The sequence below is a fragment of the Polyergus mexicanus genome, unplaced genomic scaffold, assembly GCF_030449975.1.
Source record: "Polyergus mexicanus isolate NDT 795.1 unplaced genomic scaffold, iyPolMexi1.0 SCAF_18, whole genome shotgun sequence".
In the NCBI taxonomy this organism is placed as follows: Eukaryota; Metazoa; Arthropoda; class Insecta; order Hymenoptera; family Formicidae; genus Polyergus; species Polyergus mexicanus.
The window spans coordinates 6090291-6110843 of record NW_027223338.1 but is presented as its reverse complement, the minus strand read 5'-3'; the positions used below and the strand labels follow the sequence as shown (position 1 = coordinate 6110843).

The following is a 20553-nucleotide window of genomic DNA, read 5'->3' as shown; positions in this document are numbered from 1 at the left end:
GTTGTAGCAAGAGACGCACTCGCGTTCCAAAAGGAGGGTGTTAAAAGCACAATCCCGAAAAAGACCGCGTTGCAAATGATCGTCGGTTGCACTCTCCGCGTCTCTCGCTCATCGTATTCGATTAGCTCTCACCGTAACGAAGCATCCGAGGACGATGACAGCGAGTGAGAAAGAGAGAGAGAGGGTGGGTGAGAGCCATCTTAATTCAACGAAATTTTCCCGGCTTTATCACTGGCCTGACTGCGAATTACGCTCGTTCGCGAGCAACTCTCGTTAAAACCAACCTTCCTCCCCGTTCCCGAGCTGAATTTGCTGACCGTCCTCGCGTCGCCAGGTGATGTTAGGCGCCGGAGAGCCGGTCGCGGCGCAACGTAGGGTCACGTTCCGCCCCTCCATCACCACCATGTCCGTGCTGGTATCGTAGTCCAGGATGTCGGGTGGCACTGTCGGCAGAAAAGTGCGACCGTTAGAATACTGCATTAATAAACATAAACTATGTGTGAAAATGTAAAATGTAAAGAGTATTTTCAGACAAATCTAAAAGAAATATTCCGAATATATGTCGCGCTTTTTATATCGAACTATTTTGGTATTGTTTAAATTTTTATACGATAGTATATAAATTATCTCAATCAGAATGGTAATTGTAGTTATATATAATTTTTTTTAATTGTCTTTCTTTTTTTGCGAAAAGCTATTCATTTCGAAAATAGTATCAGCGATTCGATATAACGTTAGGTAGAAAAGTACTCTATTAAATCAGGAAAAATCGTGAAATTGGATCATCGCTATATTTGTCTTTAATCCTCCTAATGGAGACGTACCTTTCAACGTATAAGGATCATGCGATATTTAATAAGAACGCTTACATTCGGTATCTGGCTACCAGAAACTAAACGAGTATCGTTAGGGAAGAGGGAAGTAATAAATTCAATCTTCCTTTACCGATGCAACTCCCGAGTACAAGCTCTCTCGCCGTAACATTTAATACGCAACAATAGCCCTCGTAAGTTACCTCTCGCAGGCAGCAAGGGTGGACAAGTATATCTGCTCGTTCATAAATCAGCCGGCGTGGATTAGTTCTCTGCATGCGCCGAGAGGGTAGAAACAGCGAATGGCACGTGCATACGCGACGCATACAGGCTGCACGTAATAAAGTAGAGAATGATAACGACGCGGGCACAACGCATCCGCATCATCTCCGGCGGAAGCGAACTCGCGCACCCTACCTACTGAATGTCCGCATGGTCGGATCTTCGTACACAGGCATTAAAGAGGGGTGTATCCGAAGGACATTTCGGGTCTCGTACGACTTTCTGAGATTCGAGGGATAACAATGCCGAGTTGCGCGAGTTTAGAATAACCCGGATACGACTCGAGAATACTTGGATACGGCTATTCGCTATTCCGCTTCTGTCGCTTCACACCCACAGAAAAGATTTCCGGATCTAATGCTATTACTCTTCAATCTATCATAAAATAGGATCGATACAGCGACAATCATATTTATTATTGAAAAAAGGAATATTTTAATCTTAAATGGAAAATTCTTAAATCTAGAATAGAATGCTCTTGGTGCTATCCCGTTAATTTTCTCACAGAGATGAAGATGGAAATTTTTTTTAGCAATCTAACATCGAGTTATTCTAAATGCATGAATATATAAGCTTAGATTTGTATATGTTACTCTTGTCTCAAGATAGTAAGACAATCTTATTTAATTCGAGAGAGAAGAGAAGGAATTATTGATTTAATTTTAAAATTGTTTTATTTTTATACCACATAAGGTTGCGATACGATTAAAATATGTCAAGAATATTTTTTGTCTCGTTATTAGAAATCCTTTCTAAGAGTGCATATACATACACACACACACACATATATACATTTTGCCCTATATCTATTATCAAAAATTTTTAAATGTTCGCGAAATTACTTGGCAAGTTTCTCAAATTCGATTAAAGGCACGTGCATAAATTTAATTGCGATTGTTGTAACCCTCCATCCCCAACCCCCCCCCCCTCCCCCCTCCGCGTTACTTCGTCCTTCGGTTCTGAAACAATGACTTTACGATCGTGATTCGGAAAGAATGTTAGCGCGCGACTCCCACCGCGCTCGTTACGGATATCATAATTCGAGCACGGCCTGGTTATTCTGCGGCCAAGTGTTTCCATTTGGCTACACCCGTTAAAGTCGACCCGAGCTCGCCTCCTTTATTTTCTCTTTCTCTGTCCATCTCCCTCGCTCTCTCGTGCTTAGTTTTCCTTTCTCTCTCATCTTCTCCCAGGGCATTGAACAAACGCGTCCCTCGCGAGTAATGTCTTACTACTAGATTCGCCTACACGAGAATCGGGGCCAGAAGGCTGCATCGGTTACCAAAGGGAGGAGCAGGACGAGGTTGACGGGGTCGATTTTATTCCGCCCTACGGCCGGAACTCGATTTGCGGTCGAGTGCCCGTATGGGTGATGCTGAATTGGCGGGTCAAAGCTACCTAGAGTCTTCACTCGCCATCGGAAGGATCCGCTCCTCTTCCGCTGGTCCTATCGTCTGCACGGTCGAACATTTGTTCCGTTCGTTCGATCGTTCGACTTTACGCATTTATTTGAAGGGATCATATGCGAATTTTAGTACCGATGCGACTCGTGGCAACCGACGTATCCCGCGCACAAGATGCATTATTTTATCAATATTATAGATGAAACCAATAATATATACTACATCAATACACACGTATATTGTACATACTCGTCTCATATACATATTATTAAAAAAAAAAAAAAACTGGTATACATAACGTATTCTAGTTAATAGACATTAAGAGATAAATGAATATTATATACTTAATAATCATAATAATAATACATTATTATCAATGAAAATTACATTGCATTATATGCAATCATAAAGATTGGACATAGGATGGCATTGGCGAAAAATTACAAAATATTATTTAAATCTTTCTTTGAATAAAAAAAATTAATTAATCCATTTCAAGTTTCTCTAACTGAGACTTAAACACGATCGAGCGATTTATATCATCCGATTTCTCAAGTCGATGTATTTCAGCGAAAACTTTACAACAAATTGGGCGCTACCGCATTTGCAATCCGCTTTTACTCCTCCATTCCATCTACTGTTGTGTTGTGTGTGTGTGTGTGTGTGTGTGTGTGTTGCTCTACTGTTTCGTAACCCCCACAGACGCTAAACTACAAAACAAAACTCGGCACAATCGCTCATGCGGCTGCTACCGTTTACCACCACATCAATCTGAACCCAAATCTTACTTCCTGCACTTAACTGTATAAAACATTACTTTAATACCTACGCGAATTCAGCTACTTCTCGTCTTCGCGTTTACGTTACGGCAGCTCTTCTACGGAAAAACGTGTACAAACGGTTAATAAATTTTGAAAAGTTTCTTAATGACATCGCGAAAGAGGTTTATACAAAAGTTATACGATTATACACGTAGCAATAATGGATAGGCATTTTTAATTATATAAAATATAGCGATACGTTCGCGCTGATCAAGATTATATTATTGATTATTAAATACAGTGATGAGGCCGGCACAGTTTCTCTATTATTTCATTTATTCGTTTTACGACATTACGTCTACCGTCTATCTCATGCATTGCCATTACACACACATACACACGTAACACAGACAGACACAGCGATAAAGCCGTCCCGCTCCGCATCCGTCATCCTCGTATCCAAGTTTGGTGCGTCGCTTCTATTACCGTGACATCTCGTCGACTCCTGGCTTATACGCGTATTCCGGGATATAAAACAATTTTAATATGAAATACGAAACTTGACGATCTTTCGTTTTATTCCAAGCGGACAATTATTTGACGTGGATTACGCGTGATAATACGTGTTTTTGACAATACGCAGTTCTCTCTCACGATTCAAGCAGAACGTTATAGAATTATTATAATCTGTTGATGAAAGGCGTGGAGAATGTGCCGCTGACATCTGCGCGACTCTGCGTATAGCGTTATCTTGTGTAACAATAACCATATGCAAATAGATCTTCATTTATTATAGTGTTGCTCAACACCATTCGGAATTGATATACGTCTGCGATATGTTCCTACTACACCGCACAGTTTATTCACATTGTTCCGCATGGTCTCTGTGTCTGGTTATGATATCGTTCTACGGGTTGCGGGGAATTCTATATATTAAAGCAAACCCCGCTATATCGCGTATCAACCTCAATCCGCCTCGCCCGCCGTTCCGTTTACCGGTAACAACCATCTCTCGCCGCTTCGGAGTCCTAGAAACTCCACTATTCCTCAACGTGACTATGCACTTCGTTTCATCTAACGTTGTTTCTGCAACTCTGAGGTTACTAGACAGAATGATGCCGGTCAATTTTAGATAACAGCGGCTTTTCTTAAATCTCTTCTACATTTGCCAATGTTTTACATTACCGCAACTTAGACTCGACATTTTCGTACAGTTATTATCCAAATTCTGCTCTGAATAAAAAACAATTCATAAAATGTATGTCTCGGTAAAGAGATTTTAGAATTTTTCCACTGAAATATCTCTGTATGACCTGTTCCATTTTAACTATCGTTTTTCGTTTATCCGATATTATAAGCAGAGAATGCTCGCGAAATCCTTCGCTCTCTCTCTCTCTCTTCTATCTCGCTAAATGACAGCAATCAGACGTTCCGTCGCGTTCTATGCTTTTTGTGGCACAAACGTCCTTTCTTTTCTCGAGCAACTCTGGCGCAAAAATCGTCGAGCGAGGTAGACTTGTATCAGGTATCAATCCAACCCTATTTCGTCTATCCTACCCCGTAACAACCTCCGCCACTCCAGATTCTCTTGAACTCAACCCTGACCAATGCGCTCGTTTCGCGGAACGTCGTTTCTACCGGTGCAACTGACGTTGAGCAGCGCGGGTTCGGGTTTAAAAAGTGCGGTGCATCGGACGAGTCATCGCAAGCCGAGCGTGGCTTAATTTCGATGCGTAAATCGAAATGGTCAGCGCAGGGTGGTAAAGGGGAACGGGGAGAGCGAGCGGGGGATTGCTTCACGTCGAAACACGACAAGCCACGTAGCGAAGTTGGGAATTCGTTCCGGGTTGGAAAACGACGTTGTAACGAGTGCCGCCTGCAGGGGCTATCGGAGGTGGGTCTTGGTAAATCAGCTGGGAAATAGACTCACCAACGGGGGAGAAAACGGGGTTTGGCGGATTTATTTCTAAATCCGTCCGGTTAATCCAGAAGTACGCGAACGATCCAAGTTTCTAGCTTTTTGCGTCTCCGTCATAAGCGAGACGTCGAATATTCTCGCCGTTAAATGAATTAACTTTAACTTGATACTTTTACATTACGGTGAAGACAAGATCGATTCACGACTTAATTTTTTTTCTTCTTGTCTCTCTTTACGATATATTATAGATGACTATGAAGCGAATATAAACGCATGTAAATTTGGTTTTCATTTACACGATATTCCTTCTTCAACGTTACTTTCTCGAAGAAAGAAAAAGCGCGATGTATCGATGATGCACACAAAAGGTATGGTATATTTTTATCGCGCGCGCGAATCGACGTTTCCGCGAGATACACGTAGATTCACCGAGAGGAAGTTCTTAACGGAACTAAACTGCACGAGAGAGCTGAGCAAGAGCAGTATCGGCGATGCACTTTATCACAGATAAAATATGCAGCTTACAACTTTGCTGCCGCCGACGAATCGAAGCGCCCACATGTAGCGCGATTGCCAGAAGAGATTGGTTCGCGAAATTCGCTAACAGTGACCCAATATTGGGCCTCGGCAAACAGCTGGTATCCTGCTGAATTCGAATAACGTATTTAAACAAAAACGGTATCGTATGACGAGTTATTGATTGCGAATTAATCGTCGATGATATCCCTATTCCGACAAAGTTTTTAAAGAAATATATTATAACAACGCGACATAGATAAAGCGTGAATTCCTTGTATTTTACATAGATTCTAAGCATTATTTTTCATAAATGTACCCACACACATACACGTAATGCAATATCAATAATTTTAATTACCAATCTCTTCATATAGCATCAAAAAGTTAATTAATTTTATCGAAATTATTGACTCGCGCCAAATTAATTCCTCTCTTTATACGAAGAAAATATAATAAATTTGGGCCGCGCGCCCACATGATTTCGCAGCGTTAAACGTTACCGTTCCATGAATGCCCGGCATACTTTATGTAGCACGCGTGTTCACGGATTACCCAATTAGGGAACGTGAAGGCCGCTCGTTCGAAAAATATTCAAACTACGATACATCGACGCGACGCGCGAGAGAGACACGAGAATAGTAAACGCTCTCACGTGCCGAGTAAAACCAATTGTATTTACAGTTAAATCGCCTAAGTTTATTTTCACAAAAGCAATGTCCTGATTTCGCAAATGGATGATTAAAATGTAACTACAGCGCCGACTACCAACGCGCGTTCGTGCATCAATCGCGACCTCACCCTCTATATACCCGGGCGCCGAGAAATGCGTGACGCGCCATGTGATTAACACGTATCGCGCGCGGTCCGAGCGTGTTGCAGGAACAAAGAAGGTTTTATCGAATGCGGGGATTTTGTTCGAACCGGTTTTCCATGGTGTCCCGGAAGATATCCGCGCGCGGGCGCACGAGCTCGTGGACGCGCGGTCCAAATAATACGGGCTTTATGCGAAATGTCATGAGGAGAGAGACAAACACATACATGTGTATATATATATATATATGCTTCATTATGAGTATTAATGGTAGCTTTAATGGCAATACAGTAATGCGGAGTTGCAAATAAGTACCTAAGCGCATTAATCACGTCACGCAATTGTGTTTGTTAAACAGAATTGTGATTTGGATAGAAAGAAGGGAGGGGGAGGGGGAGCGGTTATTTGTAATATATATCCGATAGGCTAAAACAATTATGCCTTCTTTGTACGAAAACCATTCATGAACGGAGGTCTGCAAGCACACACCAGTACACACTGGGGTACACACAAATTATATAGATTAAATATAATTAACATATTCTCTCTTTCTCTCTCTCTCGCTTAGTATTTACATATACAGTCGCCCGGAGAATACGATGTATATGCTTCATTCTCTATATGTTTACAATATAATGATACGATAATACCAACATTACTTTTAATTTCAGAGACGGATGATATAAATAGCACTTGCAAAATTTTTGAATATTTTTGCCTAGCTTGTTGCACAGATTCAAACATCTTTCGATACTTTTTTCAATACATAATAGGCTTTACTTTATTCTTCTTTAAGAAACAAAATAATGATATTATAATTGAATGGAATATTAGCATGAAAGCGAAAGGAGGGATTCTACATCGAAAATTGTTCTCTCGTTCTAATAGGTTCGCGATTTAAATCTGATATTGATATTAGTCAATGTCTGCTTTCTGCGCGATACAGCATAATCGCTGGAACAATTACTATTCTTGGTCGCAATAAAGCATAGAGGACGTCGATACAAATCTACCACGATAATCGAGCATTCATTGTGCGCTTATGCAGGTAAGTGTACGCGGGTATCGCTCAGTTAAATCGCATATTCGCGATACAAAGAGTGTTATGGCTGAGCAAGTAGCTTCGATTGCAATTTCGCGAGCCAGCAACGCACCGTGTATAACTGACAACTCGGTTAGGGAATCGTATGCGAATGATCGAGCAATGAAATTGTTGATGCTGAATTAGCGCATTCATTGTGTAGAAAAGATTATTCGCGTTAATACAGAAAGGCAATTGAAGTGATATTGATGAATCACCGACGGATTTAAGATAGCATAGATACGTTAGTATTCGCGATAATTATGATCGCGTTTCATCATATACATAATTATGTCGCAAGTTCTTTGTAAATTCAAGTTTCTTTCATAAAAAGCCTAATCTTTTCATAAAATGGCTGCATTTACAAAGAGAATCTCTGTAATATAAATATATATATATATATATATATACATATACAGGGTGTCCCCAATTTAAATGGCAAAACTTCAGGAGCGTGTAGGGGAAAATCTAAGACAGAAAATTCTTTAGAGGTTTGCTCGTTCTTGCTCCATTTTGGAGAAAATCACAAAAAAAGAAACAAAACAAGTTTTCGTTCTTTTATTTATTTATTTACATTTTATTTATGTTATCATCTATTTAATGCAGATATCGTTCAACATGTTGCCCTCTTGCAGCAATGCGAGCATTACATCTAGCACTGACCTCATTAATTGCAACTAGACATTGTTCTAGTGATATTTGGTGCACTGAATCTATGATTCGGTCTCTTAATTGCTTTCTTGAATCGATTGACACCGTAAAGGATAATATCGAGTGTTTACATATGTAAGGAACCTTGAAGCAGAAAGCTTATTCGGTGCCAATCAACTCAAGAGAGCAGCAACTGACAATGAGAGATTGAATTCTTGCGATTTTTTCTAAAATGGAGCAAAAACGAGCAAACCTCTAAAGGACTTCTTGTCTTAGTTTTTCGGTCCCCGACACGCTCTTAAAGTTTTTCCATTTAAATTGTGGACATCCTATATATTAAAATTATTTTGTTTTCGCATATATTTTCACATATATTGATCTGAAAAAAAGTATATGTATCGTTTGATAGTAACAAAAATAATTTTATTACCAAATTTTATTATTAAAAGATAGTTGTTATATATATCGTATCATTTTCATTGTTTTGAATATACAATTGAATATTGTATTTATACGAGATAAAAGAAATAAAATAATGAATTTCAACCTGAATTGTCTGAAAATTAAAATCATGATTTTATTTCGTATAAATGTAATATTCACTTGTGTACTCAAAACAAGATGAGATCATACAAATAATATATGTGTAATAACTATTATTTGTGATAGTCATTTTTGCTGCTGCCAAATGATATATATATTTTTTTGCAAATCAATATATTTGAAAATATATGTAAAAACAAAGTAATTTTGATTGAAACTTTATTACATCCTCATTAATAGCATTTTGCTCGTTACAATACAACATACCATACATACTATATATTTGCAAGAGAAAGCGCGTATAAATATAAATTTCATATTTGCACAATTTATTTAAATTACTAATTTACATGTTTATTTTACATGATTGTTGATATTGTCAACCGTATTTTAATAAATAATTTACGGATCATTCGCAGAACAAATTGCGCATAATGTGAAAATTTTATTTTTGTCGTAATATATATGGTTTCGGTTAATGATAAACATCCTACGTAAACTGCTATGGTTATCATACGCCAGCCAGCTATTCTTCGCGACCGGCAGTCAATGTGCTTATTTTATAGCCGGTGTTCCATGCCCTATCCGGTGCCCTACAAATTGAGAGAGAGAGGGAAAAAAAAAACCCGCGTGATCAATATTTAAGCAGGTTTGTACAATTAGTGAAGAGAGACGTAGGAGCGGCTGCGCGAGGCGAATCGCAGAATCACGAGAAGTTATCGATCAAGCCCGCTCCGCTCACATTTTTTTCGATATAATGTTATCCGCAACACGAACGGACACAGACTGCCATCAGCTGATCGCGAGCTAATGCGTAGCTATTCTCACTCGTTAGCGCGTGCGGACATGCAACGATTCGCGTGCCGGTCGGGCGCCTCGCAGTCTCCTCCGATCGAGGCTTTTCTACTGCAAGTGGAAGCATAACGCCCCGCTCTCGTAACCGGTACAGCTCTCGTTCGCGCACGACGTCGGGGAATAATTGGGTCGAATGGAAATAAGAAGAATTACGTGTATATAGCGAGGAATTTAATTAAAGAAACCAACTCCGAGGGAAAATATTTAATCGAAAAATCCTACTAATAATCCTCTGGGATAAAATGTAAAACTGTGAGCTTTGTAATGTGAAAGCAATATAATGCGAAATTATTTAAATGCGAATAAGATAAATCGTTGGTTCAAATTAGAAACAATTGTTGGACGCATTATACACACACACACACATATATATATGTATGTAATATTTTATTAAAAAATCGAGAAATTGTTTTTAAAAATGTTATCACTATTTACAATATTTTACGACTTTTATTGAGGCATTTGCAAAACAAACATGTACCACCATCGAAAGAGTAACCTCACGCGACGGCGGGTTGTCAGTTAATTAGCACGTGCAAGCTTGCCGCGGTTCCCTGAATAATTCATGGCACGTTGCATTTCATTCGTAGAACACCGAGTTAATCTTCAACAATCACACAGATATACACATTCATATATTTCATGTTCGCCAATAAATAGTATGTATCGTATTATATTTTACGATAAATATATTCTAATCGGCGATCAACTGGTAAATCGAAACGTTTTCTTTCCAGACTCTGGCACACATTTCTGTCTTATTAAATACCTAAGATGAAACATCTAAGATGACCAATTGTGGTATTCTGGTCTCTCCACAGGATCGACAAATGTTTGCAGTACGAGCCACGATTGTAATTTATGCGTGTACGTACGATTGTCGCATCGATAAATGTGTGGACATTAATGAGCCTACACTTATACAAGGATTAGGAGCGGTATCGAATCAATAATATATATCAATTCTGTCACATTGCTTTGTGATTACTAAATGGAAATAGACGATTGTACGATCATATATGTACAATATAATATTTTTCACGGCGGTAATTCAGCAATCATGAACGTACGATTAAATTATTAAATCATTCCTGATATCATTGAAGATCTGATTTCATTTTGTAATAATTGATAAGACTCGAATACGGAGAGAATGTGTTAATTCCAATAAGAGTTTACATGTCAAAGCTCTTATTGTTGTTCTTATCGCTAGAGATACTTCCGGGGAGCATACATTGGTGTTTCTATAAATTGTGGAATAAAAAAAGATGCGTACTCAAATATGTAAAATTGCAATATATATATATATATATATATATATATATATATATATATATATACACAATTTATATAGACTTTTTGACGAATATCAACTGAATTTTTTAATAAATAATTTTATATGGGCAAACGTATTTTATAAAACGCGATAAAGATAATAACGACTGTAAAGAGTCAAGTTATGATTATATCGAAACACGAAAGTACCAAGAAATATATACTTCGAAACAAAGGTATCGGTTTGTACGATATCTTTTGTCGGGTATCGCTCACGCCATGAATTCACGCGGGATCCAGACGGGAAATAAAAATAGATGTATCAATTCTTCATAGCACTGACATTTATAGTTTTCAACGCTTTTCGCGAGATTTATCGAGGTAAAGAAATTTGCACGGATAATTTTCTGACCGGGCGTTCATGCAAACACGGAAATTCTTTCAAATGGAAATAACGTAGTGTGCTGTATTACACATTTGGGACTGCGAATTGTTCTTTCGCTTAATCTTTAGTTGCCTTTAGTTTTAAAATCGCACGATGTGACCGAATAAAATATAGTAATATAAAGATTAAAAAATTCACGTACTTTATATTGCTATGACATCTTGCTTTAAAATGACGCCGAATATATTTGTATTTATTCAAAACTATTGGACAAATTATATACGTGACTGCAATATCAGTACACACACAACTGCATAAAAAATGCAGCAATTTATATACGTCATATTAATTTGATTTTTCATATTAAAAGTTGTCTCTACTCGACAAAATTCTGCATCGGAAATTATTTGTTATCTATTACGGCAGATAGTCATAGAATTATCTTTTGCGAAATCAAATATATTTTTATATTATAGAATAAAACTTTTAGTTTAATATAAAGCAAACTGACGATATAGCGTGTTAAAATTAAATTTAAAAATTTTTTTATACAATATTATACGCCGGAATAATAGTTTCGAAACATTATGCATCCCATAGATACGCACCAACATCGCTGGTCGCAACAAAAAGTTTGCCGCAAATATCGGGACAAACGAAACGTTCCATTATGTATTTGTTGGTACCATTTCTCAGCGGCGTTGCTAGATAACGAGAGGAGTGCTTCTCTTCCTCTCTTTCCTCCCTGTCTCCCGTCGCCTATCTATCTGCTTGTACCGTGACGAGATCCGGACAATTCTACTCGGCGGGAGATACTCGTCGTCACGGTCCGTTGCCATCTTGTTATCTGCCAGGGGCCACGCGAAAAAAGTAACGGGCGAGCGTCAGGGCGCGGATGGACGGGGGAGAATCGGAGAGACGCGCAGTGGATAAAGAATGAAGATAAAAGTGTGCGTCCCCGGTATCGTTGTTGCAGAGCGGACGGAAACGCCGGAAAGTTCGGCCGAGAGGCGCGCCGTAGTTCGCTGGAACAATAGATCACTTTGCCAGGACACACGATCCGCAGGACAATCCAGGTCCCTAATCGAAATCAGTCGGTTTCGGGCGACCGCGGGAGGAGGCGATGGCGCGTTCGTTGCGCGTGACAGAGGATTTATTTACTCGGTATATAAAGCGGTTCAAATGGCACCGGCAGGTATCGCCGTATCAAATTGCTATCGGCTATCAAAAAAAAAAAAAAAAAAGGGGGGGGGCGGAGGGTGGTATACGACGACCCGACCTTCGTCCCGCTCGTCTCGCTCGTCTCGCTCGTGTCGCTTTCTACCGCTTATTCGCGAAAGTCAAAGTCCTACTCGCGATAGTGGATTTAGACGAGTACTTTTTTTTATATTCTGTGATTGCTCTCTTTTTTTGAGAAAAGATTATTTCAATTTACGAGAACGTTGCATGAGAATATTTCTACAAATATCTAAGCGCAATATGTAAAAGCGTGGGAGTTGTTATCTTTTTTTAGATCACGCTCTATATGTATATTTAGTGGCTCTTAAACGATATGCGTCTACGTGAAATATGAGAGACTGAAGCTTCTATTTTCGTTTTAAATTATTTTATACAGAAATATTCAGTGCAGAGAGAGAATCTATGCTTCAGTAGTTTTTCGACGCGGTGTACAAAAGGAAAATTTATTTTCTCTCTCACTCTCTTTTCTAACTCTTCTTCGGTCAAAGCAACTTCGTTGCACCGGTCAAGCAGATGCAAAAGAGTGGAGCTTTTCCATAGTTAATACAGACACTACATTCGCATGCAACTATGCCCCCGTAGTCGTTTTGAATTATTTACATGCGCTCATGTAAATATACAAGTGGAATATAGTTTAAATTGATAGCGCTTAAGCAGAGCGTTAAATTTAACACGACTTTTGTATTCATTCGTATTTCATCATCGTATCACAATGCACTTTCTTAACGCACACATCTCGAGTCGTACGAGCTAGCACTCGTTTTCGCAATTTCGCGGTCACATTATCCCGCGGTCGCGAAAGCCCGGCGGTACTTGCGTAATATACAATAAAAACGGACGCCACGCTTGCAATGCCATTGTCGCGAAACCCTTTGAGACGTTAAGACCGTACGTTACATTTCGGAGCGATAGTTGTCGTGAGGTGTGTGCGAAAAAATTCAGCGGCTATTGCTCCGAAATCCTCTGCATAATCAGCTTTTCGAAAGTAAAGCTATACAGGGGAAAAAAAAAACACGAATAAAAGCTAATACCAACTCTATTCATATAACATGCATTATCGCTCGTGAAACCGTAAATATTTGTCATAAGTATACATCGTATCTGTATTATAATAAATTGTATCTAGTATGCTACAGATACTTTGTATTTAGAAAGAACCATATTTACACCAAATGTTACGTGAGAGACGTTATCCTTCTTCTTCATCGAGTAAAAGAAAAGGACAATCTTATTCGGCCATGCGGTTTGTGCACTCGGGATGCTAATGAAGAACGCGTCAGAGGAGAGAGAAAATAGCAGTGTACTGAATTTGAAATATCACTTTGCATATTTGCGTATGCTTGCGAAATATTATCGCGCTGAAACTAATATTTATCCAGTTCTGATTCGTATTATTAATTTCGCGATTTTCAATTGATTGCCTATAATTGCATCCACGATACGTCGGAAAAAATCTTTAGTACAGAATAACAAAAATACTTCACATTTAAAAAAAAAAAAAAATGTAAAAATAATTTCCATTATAAACACAACTCTATTCTTTCACCGCGAAATTTAATCTAACCATCGTGACTGCGCTCTCATTTTCAACAAACAGAATATTAGGTTTACATATTATTTTTTTAAAGATACTTCAATGCTATTTTTAAGCATAATCTGTAGAGAATATTTGCACGATATCGTCGTAGGAAAATCTCGCATTTCTAATATCGCTATTCAATTTAGGGCATATAGAAAAGCCTATTCAATGCGCAATAGTTTTGCGGCATAATCTACAGCGAAGTATTGCGAATTGGCCGTTTTAAAGTTGCAAATATTGCGCCTAAATCACGTCGTAAATTCGCCGTAAACCCTATACTTGAGGCCTCTTTGCGCAATGAGAGGAAATTAAAGAAAAAAAGAAAAAAAAGAAGGAGAGAGAGAGAGAGAAAGACGGAGCTACCACCCGCAGCGCGTGATGGGTTTGCCGTGCAAAGTAACGATCTTATTCTTCGTTTATTTCCAGTACCGACAAAGTCTATCGCGGAACGTTTCTATGCCTCGAGCTTCTATTGAATTCCCTGTGACGTGAATCATGATTGAGCAAATCCCTACGGATAAATGAACATTCATCTTCCACTCTGACTATAATAATAGATTGTGAGATTTTTTTCGATTTTCGACCTTCTCGAAAATTTTTCCACGTTAGAATTTATTAAAATGGAAACAACAAAATCTCTTAATAAAAAGGAATTGGAAAGTAAACTGGAAGTAAACTGCGAGAAAGAAAATTTACTCAAGAAATATACGACAGAATTATTTACAATTAATAATGAGCATTAATTATCTTCCTTCAATTGTTTATATTCTTCAGTATCTTCTGAACAAATATTTCTGCACGTTTTAATAAGCGTAGAATATCCCATCATAAATCCATCGAGACTGCGATACTCGAAATTTCTTCGCGAAGTGAAGAACAGATATTTATCTTTCAGAAAGTAGCCTCTCTCTCTCTCTCTCTCTATCTTTTTCACACATACACACACGCACACACACACACACAGAAAAACAGAGAGAGAGAAAGAGAGAGAGAAAGGTAACTACCCTTCTTCATTCATTTGGGTCGCCGCTCCCTCTAATTTGTACAAATCTCTTTTTCTCTCCTTCTCTCTTTCAACTTCGCGCATAAACTTCAGCTAGTGATCGTACAATGCTAATCCTTCACAATATTTCTCTCGCGTTCCTTTTTTTGGGGGGGGAGGGGGGGAGAGGAAGGGAGGAAGAGGGATATTTCTCGTATAAATTTATGGGAAATTTGAAAATATATTCCATATATTTCGATGGACATTTATATCGCGATATCGGTAAAGTTGAAATCGGTTTCGTCATATGTACGAAATGAAAATACATTGCGCCGTTTCGCCGTGTAGCGAGATATCAATGTAATTAATGAAATATGGACGTAAACGCGCGCGCGCGCGCGCGCGCGTGACGCTGCAAAGTTTTGGTCACCGCGATGAGAACGATTTTGGGACGCCGCTTCGATTGTGTATTTGTGATATTAAATGTTACACGCGTACATATATCACGTGTACATCCTATCGGAGGATATTTACGTAGATACGATGCATGCGCGTATATGAGGGAATCGACTCGCCGCCACTATCGCGCGAGCGTTAGTCTCGCTTTGTGCTTTGCCCATGCGGATAAAGATGCCGGGATAAAGGTATCGGGGAAACGGAAATGGACTTGCAAAGCGCTCTGCGAAAAGTTGCAAACTTGTGCGGCGAAGTAGGCTACGCCGGCGCGGAGCCGAATTTCGAAGTATATCCTTTCACGTTTGACGTGAAAGACTTAAAAAAGCACGCACGAGTGCTCCGAAAATTGCGATCCGTATCCGGCTAGTCGAAAAAACTGGCATCGCATGTATATCGCGCGTGCATGGTAAACTACGTACGGTTGAATTTCTTCCGGGATATATAGAGCACAAGTTTAACTTTTCTCCCTTTACAGATGTATGAACTTTCTAGGCATTTATCAAGTATTCGACGTAATTTAATGTACATTGCATACTGATCAACCAGTTGACATGTTCGTAAACAGTGTGAGGGAAATAATAAATGGAAAATATAACAAGTTAATCTATCTGTATGTATATCGAGCAAATAGTCGAGAATGTATCAACGGTAAATATACGTTAAAGCTAAACATATATATCATTAATTATATTTGCAAATAAACAATAAGAAAGTTTTATGGAAGATATAAAAGTAACGATAAACGAGAAAGATTAATATGTATTTAATCGATCGGAAATAACGTGCGATAAGGAATTGACGATACAATACTTTATGTTCCACATAAGGGTGGCAGTTTATATAGCGAATTTGAATTAGAGAAGAGATAGTTAGCCACTTCGATTAAATCAAAACTGCCACAGTTAATCGTAGTTTCTCACGGTCCGTCAAGATCCCTGTGGATATCATGCATTATGTCCATATATCGGCGGCCAACATCATGACGTGGACGTCCTGACAATGACCGTATCGGATGCCGGGCGATAGCCACGTGACAGCCTGTCATTTCGCTCGAAGGGACGAATAAAGCTTATTCTAGGGAACAAGCGAGCGGATCTATCGTTGGTTTAACTGGACGACTTCTAAATAGAAGATCAATTGACGTGTAAAAAGAAGAATATCTTCCTACTTATGTACAGAACGAATAAAATTCTCACGCCCAGGCCCCATCGGGACGAAACTCGTCAATGATTTACGAGCAATACTCGTTGCACGAGTACATTCGAATAAAGCGATCGGTTTCTATATCAAATCTGGACGATATTTGTGGATTACATTACTCTTAGACTTCTTTATTTGATATAATAATATAATAAAAGCGACACTATAATATGCAACTTGTAGTAAATATTTTGTCAAGTTTTTATTCTCTAGGCAATATTCGACGAAGAAACCTTATATCGGCGAACTAATTATATAAACTTGAGAATTGCATTAAGGCGGAAAAGGAGGCAACCGTTATTCCGTGAATTACACGAAAATTCGAAATTTCATTAAAACAAGAGTGCATCGTCTCCTATCGGATCTTACAATAGGATGCCGTTAACGAAGATCAAGGTATATACTCTCGACAAATAATAATCTCTCGATCTATTATCTTTGTTTAATTCACTCGATCTATTGATACCGTCCTTCTCCATCTAATTAGTATTCTCTCTTAAATCTTATAATTAGCTATGGGACTCAAAGAATTCTGCAAAAAGAGATGCATTCTACGCGCAAGTTTGCATAATTATTCCAGACGAAATATCAATGGATATTATTATATGATATACATTTTTGTCTCTCTCTCTTTCTCTTTCATATGTATATCATCTGAGATTTTCGACTGTGCGTAATTCATGCGCCGTTTACCTCCGCATATAAATGGCCCGTTATGGCTACTCACGTAATCGAAGATGCAAGGGAGACCTAACAAATTTCATTAAAGCCCGCGAGATCGTTTTCGACGCGCTATCGCGATAATTGCGGTTCGTCGACAAAGATCAGGCATCGGCACTAAAATGGGCATAAAACTACGCGAAAGGTCTTTCGCGTCCGCTTAATTTGCAAGGCATTAACCTTATTATTATGGCGGTAATACGGCTGCGAGTTTGCCGGGAACACAACGCGTGCGGGGGGGTTGCACGCGAGCAATCTTTACAGCCCTTCTCGGAAATGAAAAGTCGTGTGGCCCCTCGACAGCGAGCGCACGACACTCGTTCCTCATTTTTTTTTCTCCTTCTTCAGTGAACCCGTGCTCCTCCTTCTTCCCTTCCTCCGCTCTCTTGCCACTCAACACGCTTCCCTTTTTCTGAGTCTCTCTCTGCTCGCCCTAACTGCATGTTAAACGCTATTTTTACGGCAACGGGTGGTAGAGATTGCTTCATTCGTAACCATCAACGCGATGCAGTTCTTCATAAGACGCCATTGTTATTTCCTCTTTAACTGTCCGCCGCCGTCAGAACGTTTTATGTGAGTACAAAATTTACAGTTCTATATTCTGTATTATTTTCACTACATTTATTTTAACATCAACACGATATTTTAAGACCGTCTCTATTTTATCGCCATCAATATCTATTAACAATAATTATATCTTTGATGGAAGACAACATGAAGTGTAAATTCGATATCCCAAAATACTTTATTCGTGATATTACAAATAGAGATTAGATTTATTCGCGAATTTCCGGATGAACGGTACCACGCGTATCAGTGCTTGTAGATGCGCGTATACACAATATCATACGTGTGTATGTATGTATGTGTATATATATGTGTACATACACACGTACACGTATACGTACATACACGCGTGCATTAACGGGAACTTTGCCAGGATCCGATAATTGAGATTCGAAAACATTTTCCGACGAGTCGCATTGTGTCAAGATACATAAAAGCCGAGAGCTTCATTATGCGCGTTAAGACCATTCAACAGTTAATCAATTCACATTTGACAGATCGATTACCAAATAATGTAATTTTACATTTCCCGATTGTAATGTCATAAAATTATTACGTTGTTACAAATGAGGAATTACAAGATAAAAATATAAGAGAGTAAATTATAGAGAGAGTACAGCTCGTATTTAAATATAATATAATTCTATAATATAAATCTTAAATATAATATAATATATTTTTTAATACAAATAAAAGGTATATATATATATATATATATATATATAAGCCGTTTTCTCTCTTTAAACATTAAATCTCTTCTAATTGCATAAAATTGAAAATCTTTTGTGTACTCACAATGAGAATACACCGCTAACTATTCCCTTTCTTACACGCGAAAAGATTTCTCAAGTGTATGAGGTTTCCTCGACTGACGTAAATACAATATGATTAATGAAGTCTGACATCTTCTAATAAAGTCTAACATCAAAATAACTGAAATGAATAATTGTAGCCTAATAAATGAGAAATGCGTAAGAGATTCATCAATTTTCTTGTATTTGCATATTTTTAATAATATCAAATTTTGTAGCGATTAAGAGAGCCAATTTAGCTAATATCACGAAATCATGTTAAAAACGTTCAAGAATAAAATATTAAAATGTTATCTACTTAAGAGTGTTACATAATCATTCCTAGATTAAAAGAAAGATCGTGGAATAAAAAAGATGAATAAGCTCGGTACATTTTCCGTTCGTTCTCTCTCGTTAAACATAGTGCTCGCGAGTTCCCGAAGGAGAGCCGACTCCAATCCTCGGCCAAGTACGCTTTCGGCGGTCTAGCTACGGACGGGCGGGCGGGCGAGCAGATTTCTTAAGCGGCGACCGCGACGACGCGGGCGCTGTTAAAATAGAAAGCGCGGCAGTATTGCATTTACCGGAGACTTCTATCGGGCGAGTCGCGGGGGAATGTGGAATAATCTCACGAGGGAGACGAGTAGTTCCGTAAGTAGTCCGGTCTCGGTTATACGCGGCGTCCCGACCGACCCAGGTCTGAATCTGGGAAAGAGGGTCAGGTCGGGTCGACGCGCGCGCGAGTCCTGTTGCGCCGCCGCCGCCGCCGCCGGCCGGAGCGGATCCTGGAGCGTGGGATTAGATTGCTACAGATGGGATGCGAGAGCCTGGCCGTATCTCGAGGATGCCAATTTGATTTCGGTACGAGCGGCAGAGAAGACCGGGACGGAAGACCGTAAAGTATACAACAAACGCAACGAACTCTACTACATTGCAAGACCGGCAGAACCGAGAGCCGGCCGGCCCGATCCTCGAGTGGTTCCTTCGAGAGGGCAGGTCGGAAATGTTCGCAACTTTCTACTCGCGCACAGGTACGGCGATATATAAATATTTAGCAATCATTTCTGGCGACTATATCTTGCGAACATTGTTGCCTCGATCCTTTACTAAACCGATCTAGTTCGCGTCATTATCGTGTGCCATCGATTCATTTGTTCGTCGTATCGGTTGACAGAGACGCAAGTAGATTTTACGAATGAATATCGAGAGGCCATTAAAGAAAGTATAACTCGCATTCTCGAAAATCTCAGAGGAAGAGCCTTACTTTCGTCGACTTTGAAGCATGCGAAAAAGATACGAGAAATAACGAGTTTTGAATCGCCCGTATCGCCGATAAAAGAATCTCAAGAAAAGAGCATAAATACTTTTTATATTTTACTTCAACTACGGATGTACTTTGCTATAATATTGTGTGATGTAATACGAATTTTTTTCTTTCCATTGTAAAACGCGCGATATTTTTCTACTCTGCAGTATATTAATAAATAAAATAAATATGTTTTTTAATAATAAAATAAATTATTATTATATATATATACTTATTAATTATACACACGCGTATATTTCTGAGCAAAGAAAAATTCATTTATTACACAGAAAAATAAAAAACAAAAAAATAAGTTTTTTAAAAATCTTTACAATGTTTCGTTTAGATAAGTCAAAATAATAATAGAGAATAATATATATGATAAATTATAAAATAAATTTTCATTTCAAACAACAA

At 38.7% G+C, this 20553-nt stretch overlaps 1 protein-coding gene across 4 annotated transcripts in view; it reads right to left on the bottom strand.

Annotated features, from left to right (window-relative positions):
* The window catches only part of LOC138941018 (neurotrimin), a 153784-nt gene that overhangs the window by 21216 nt on the left and 112015 nt on the right, over window positions 1-20553 (bottom strand). For all 4 annotated transcript variants that reach the window (XR_011448107.1, XM_070310284.1, XM_070310285.1 and 1 more), the window contains one exon: window positions 285-443. Coding sequence is in view for 3 of the 4 variants with exons in the window: in XM_070310284.1 (XP_070166385.1) it covers window positions 285-443 (159 nt within the window). In the remaining variant the exon portion in view is untranslated. The remainder of the gene's footprint in view (window positions 1-284; window positions 444-20553) is intronic.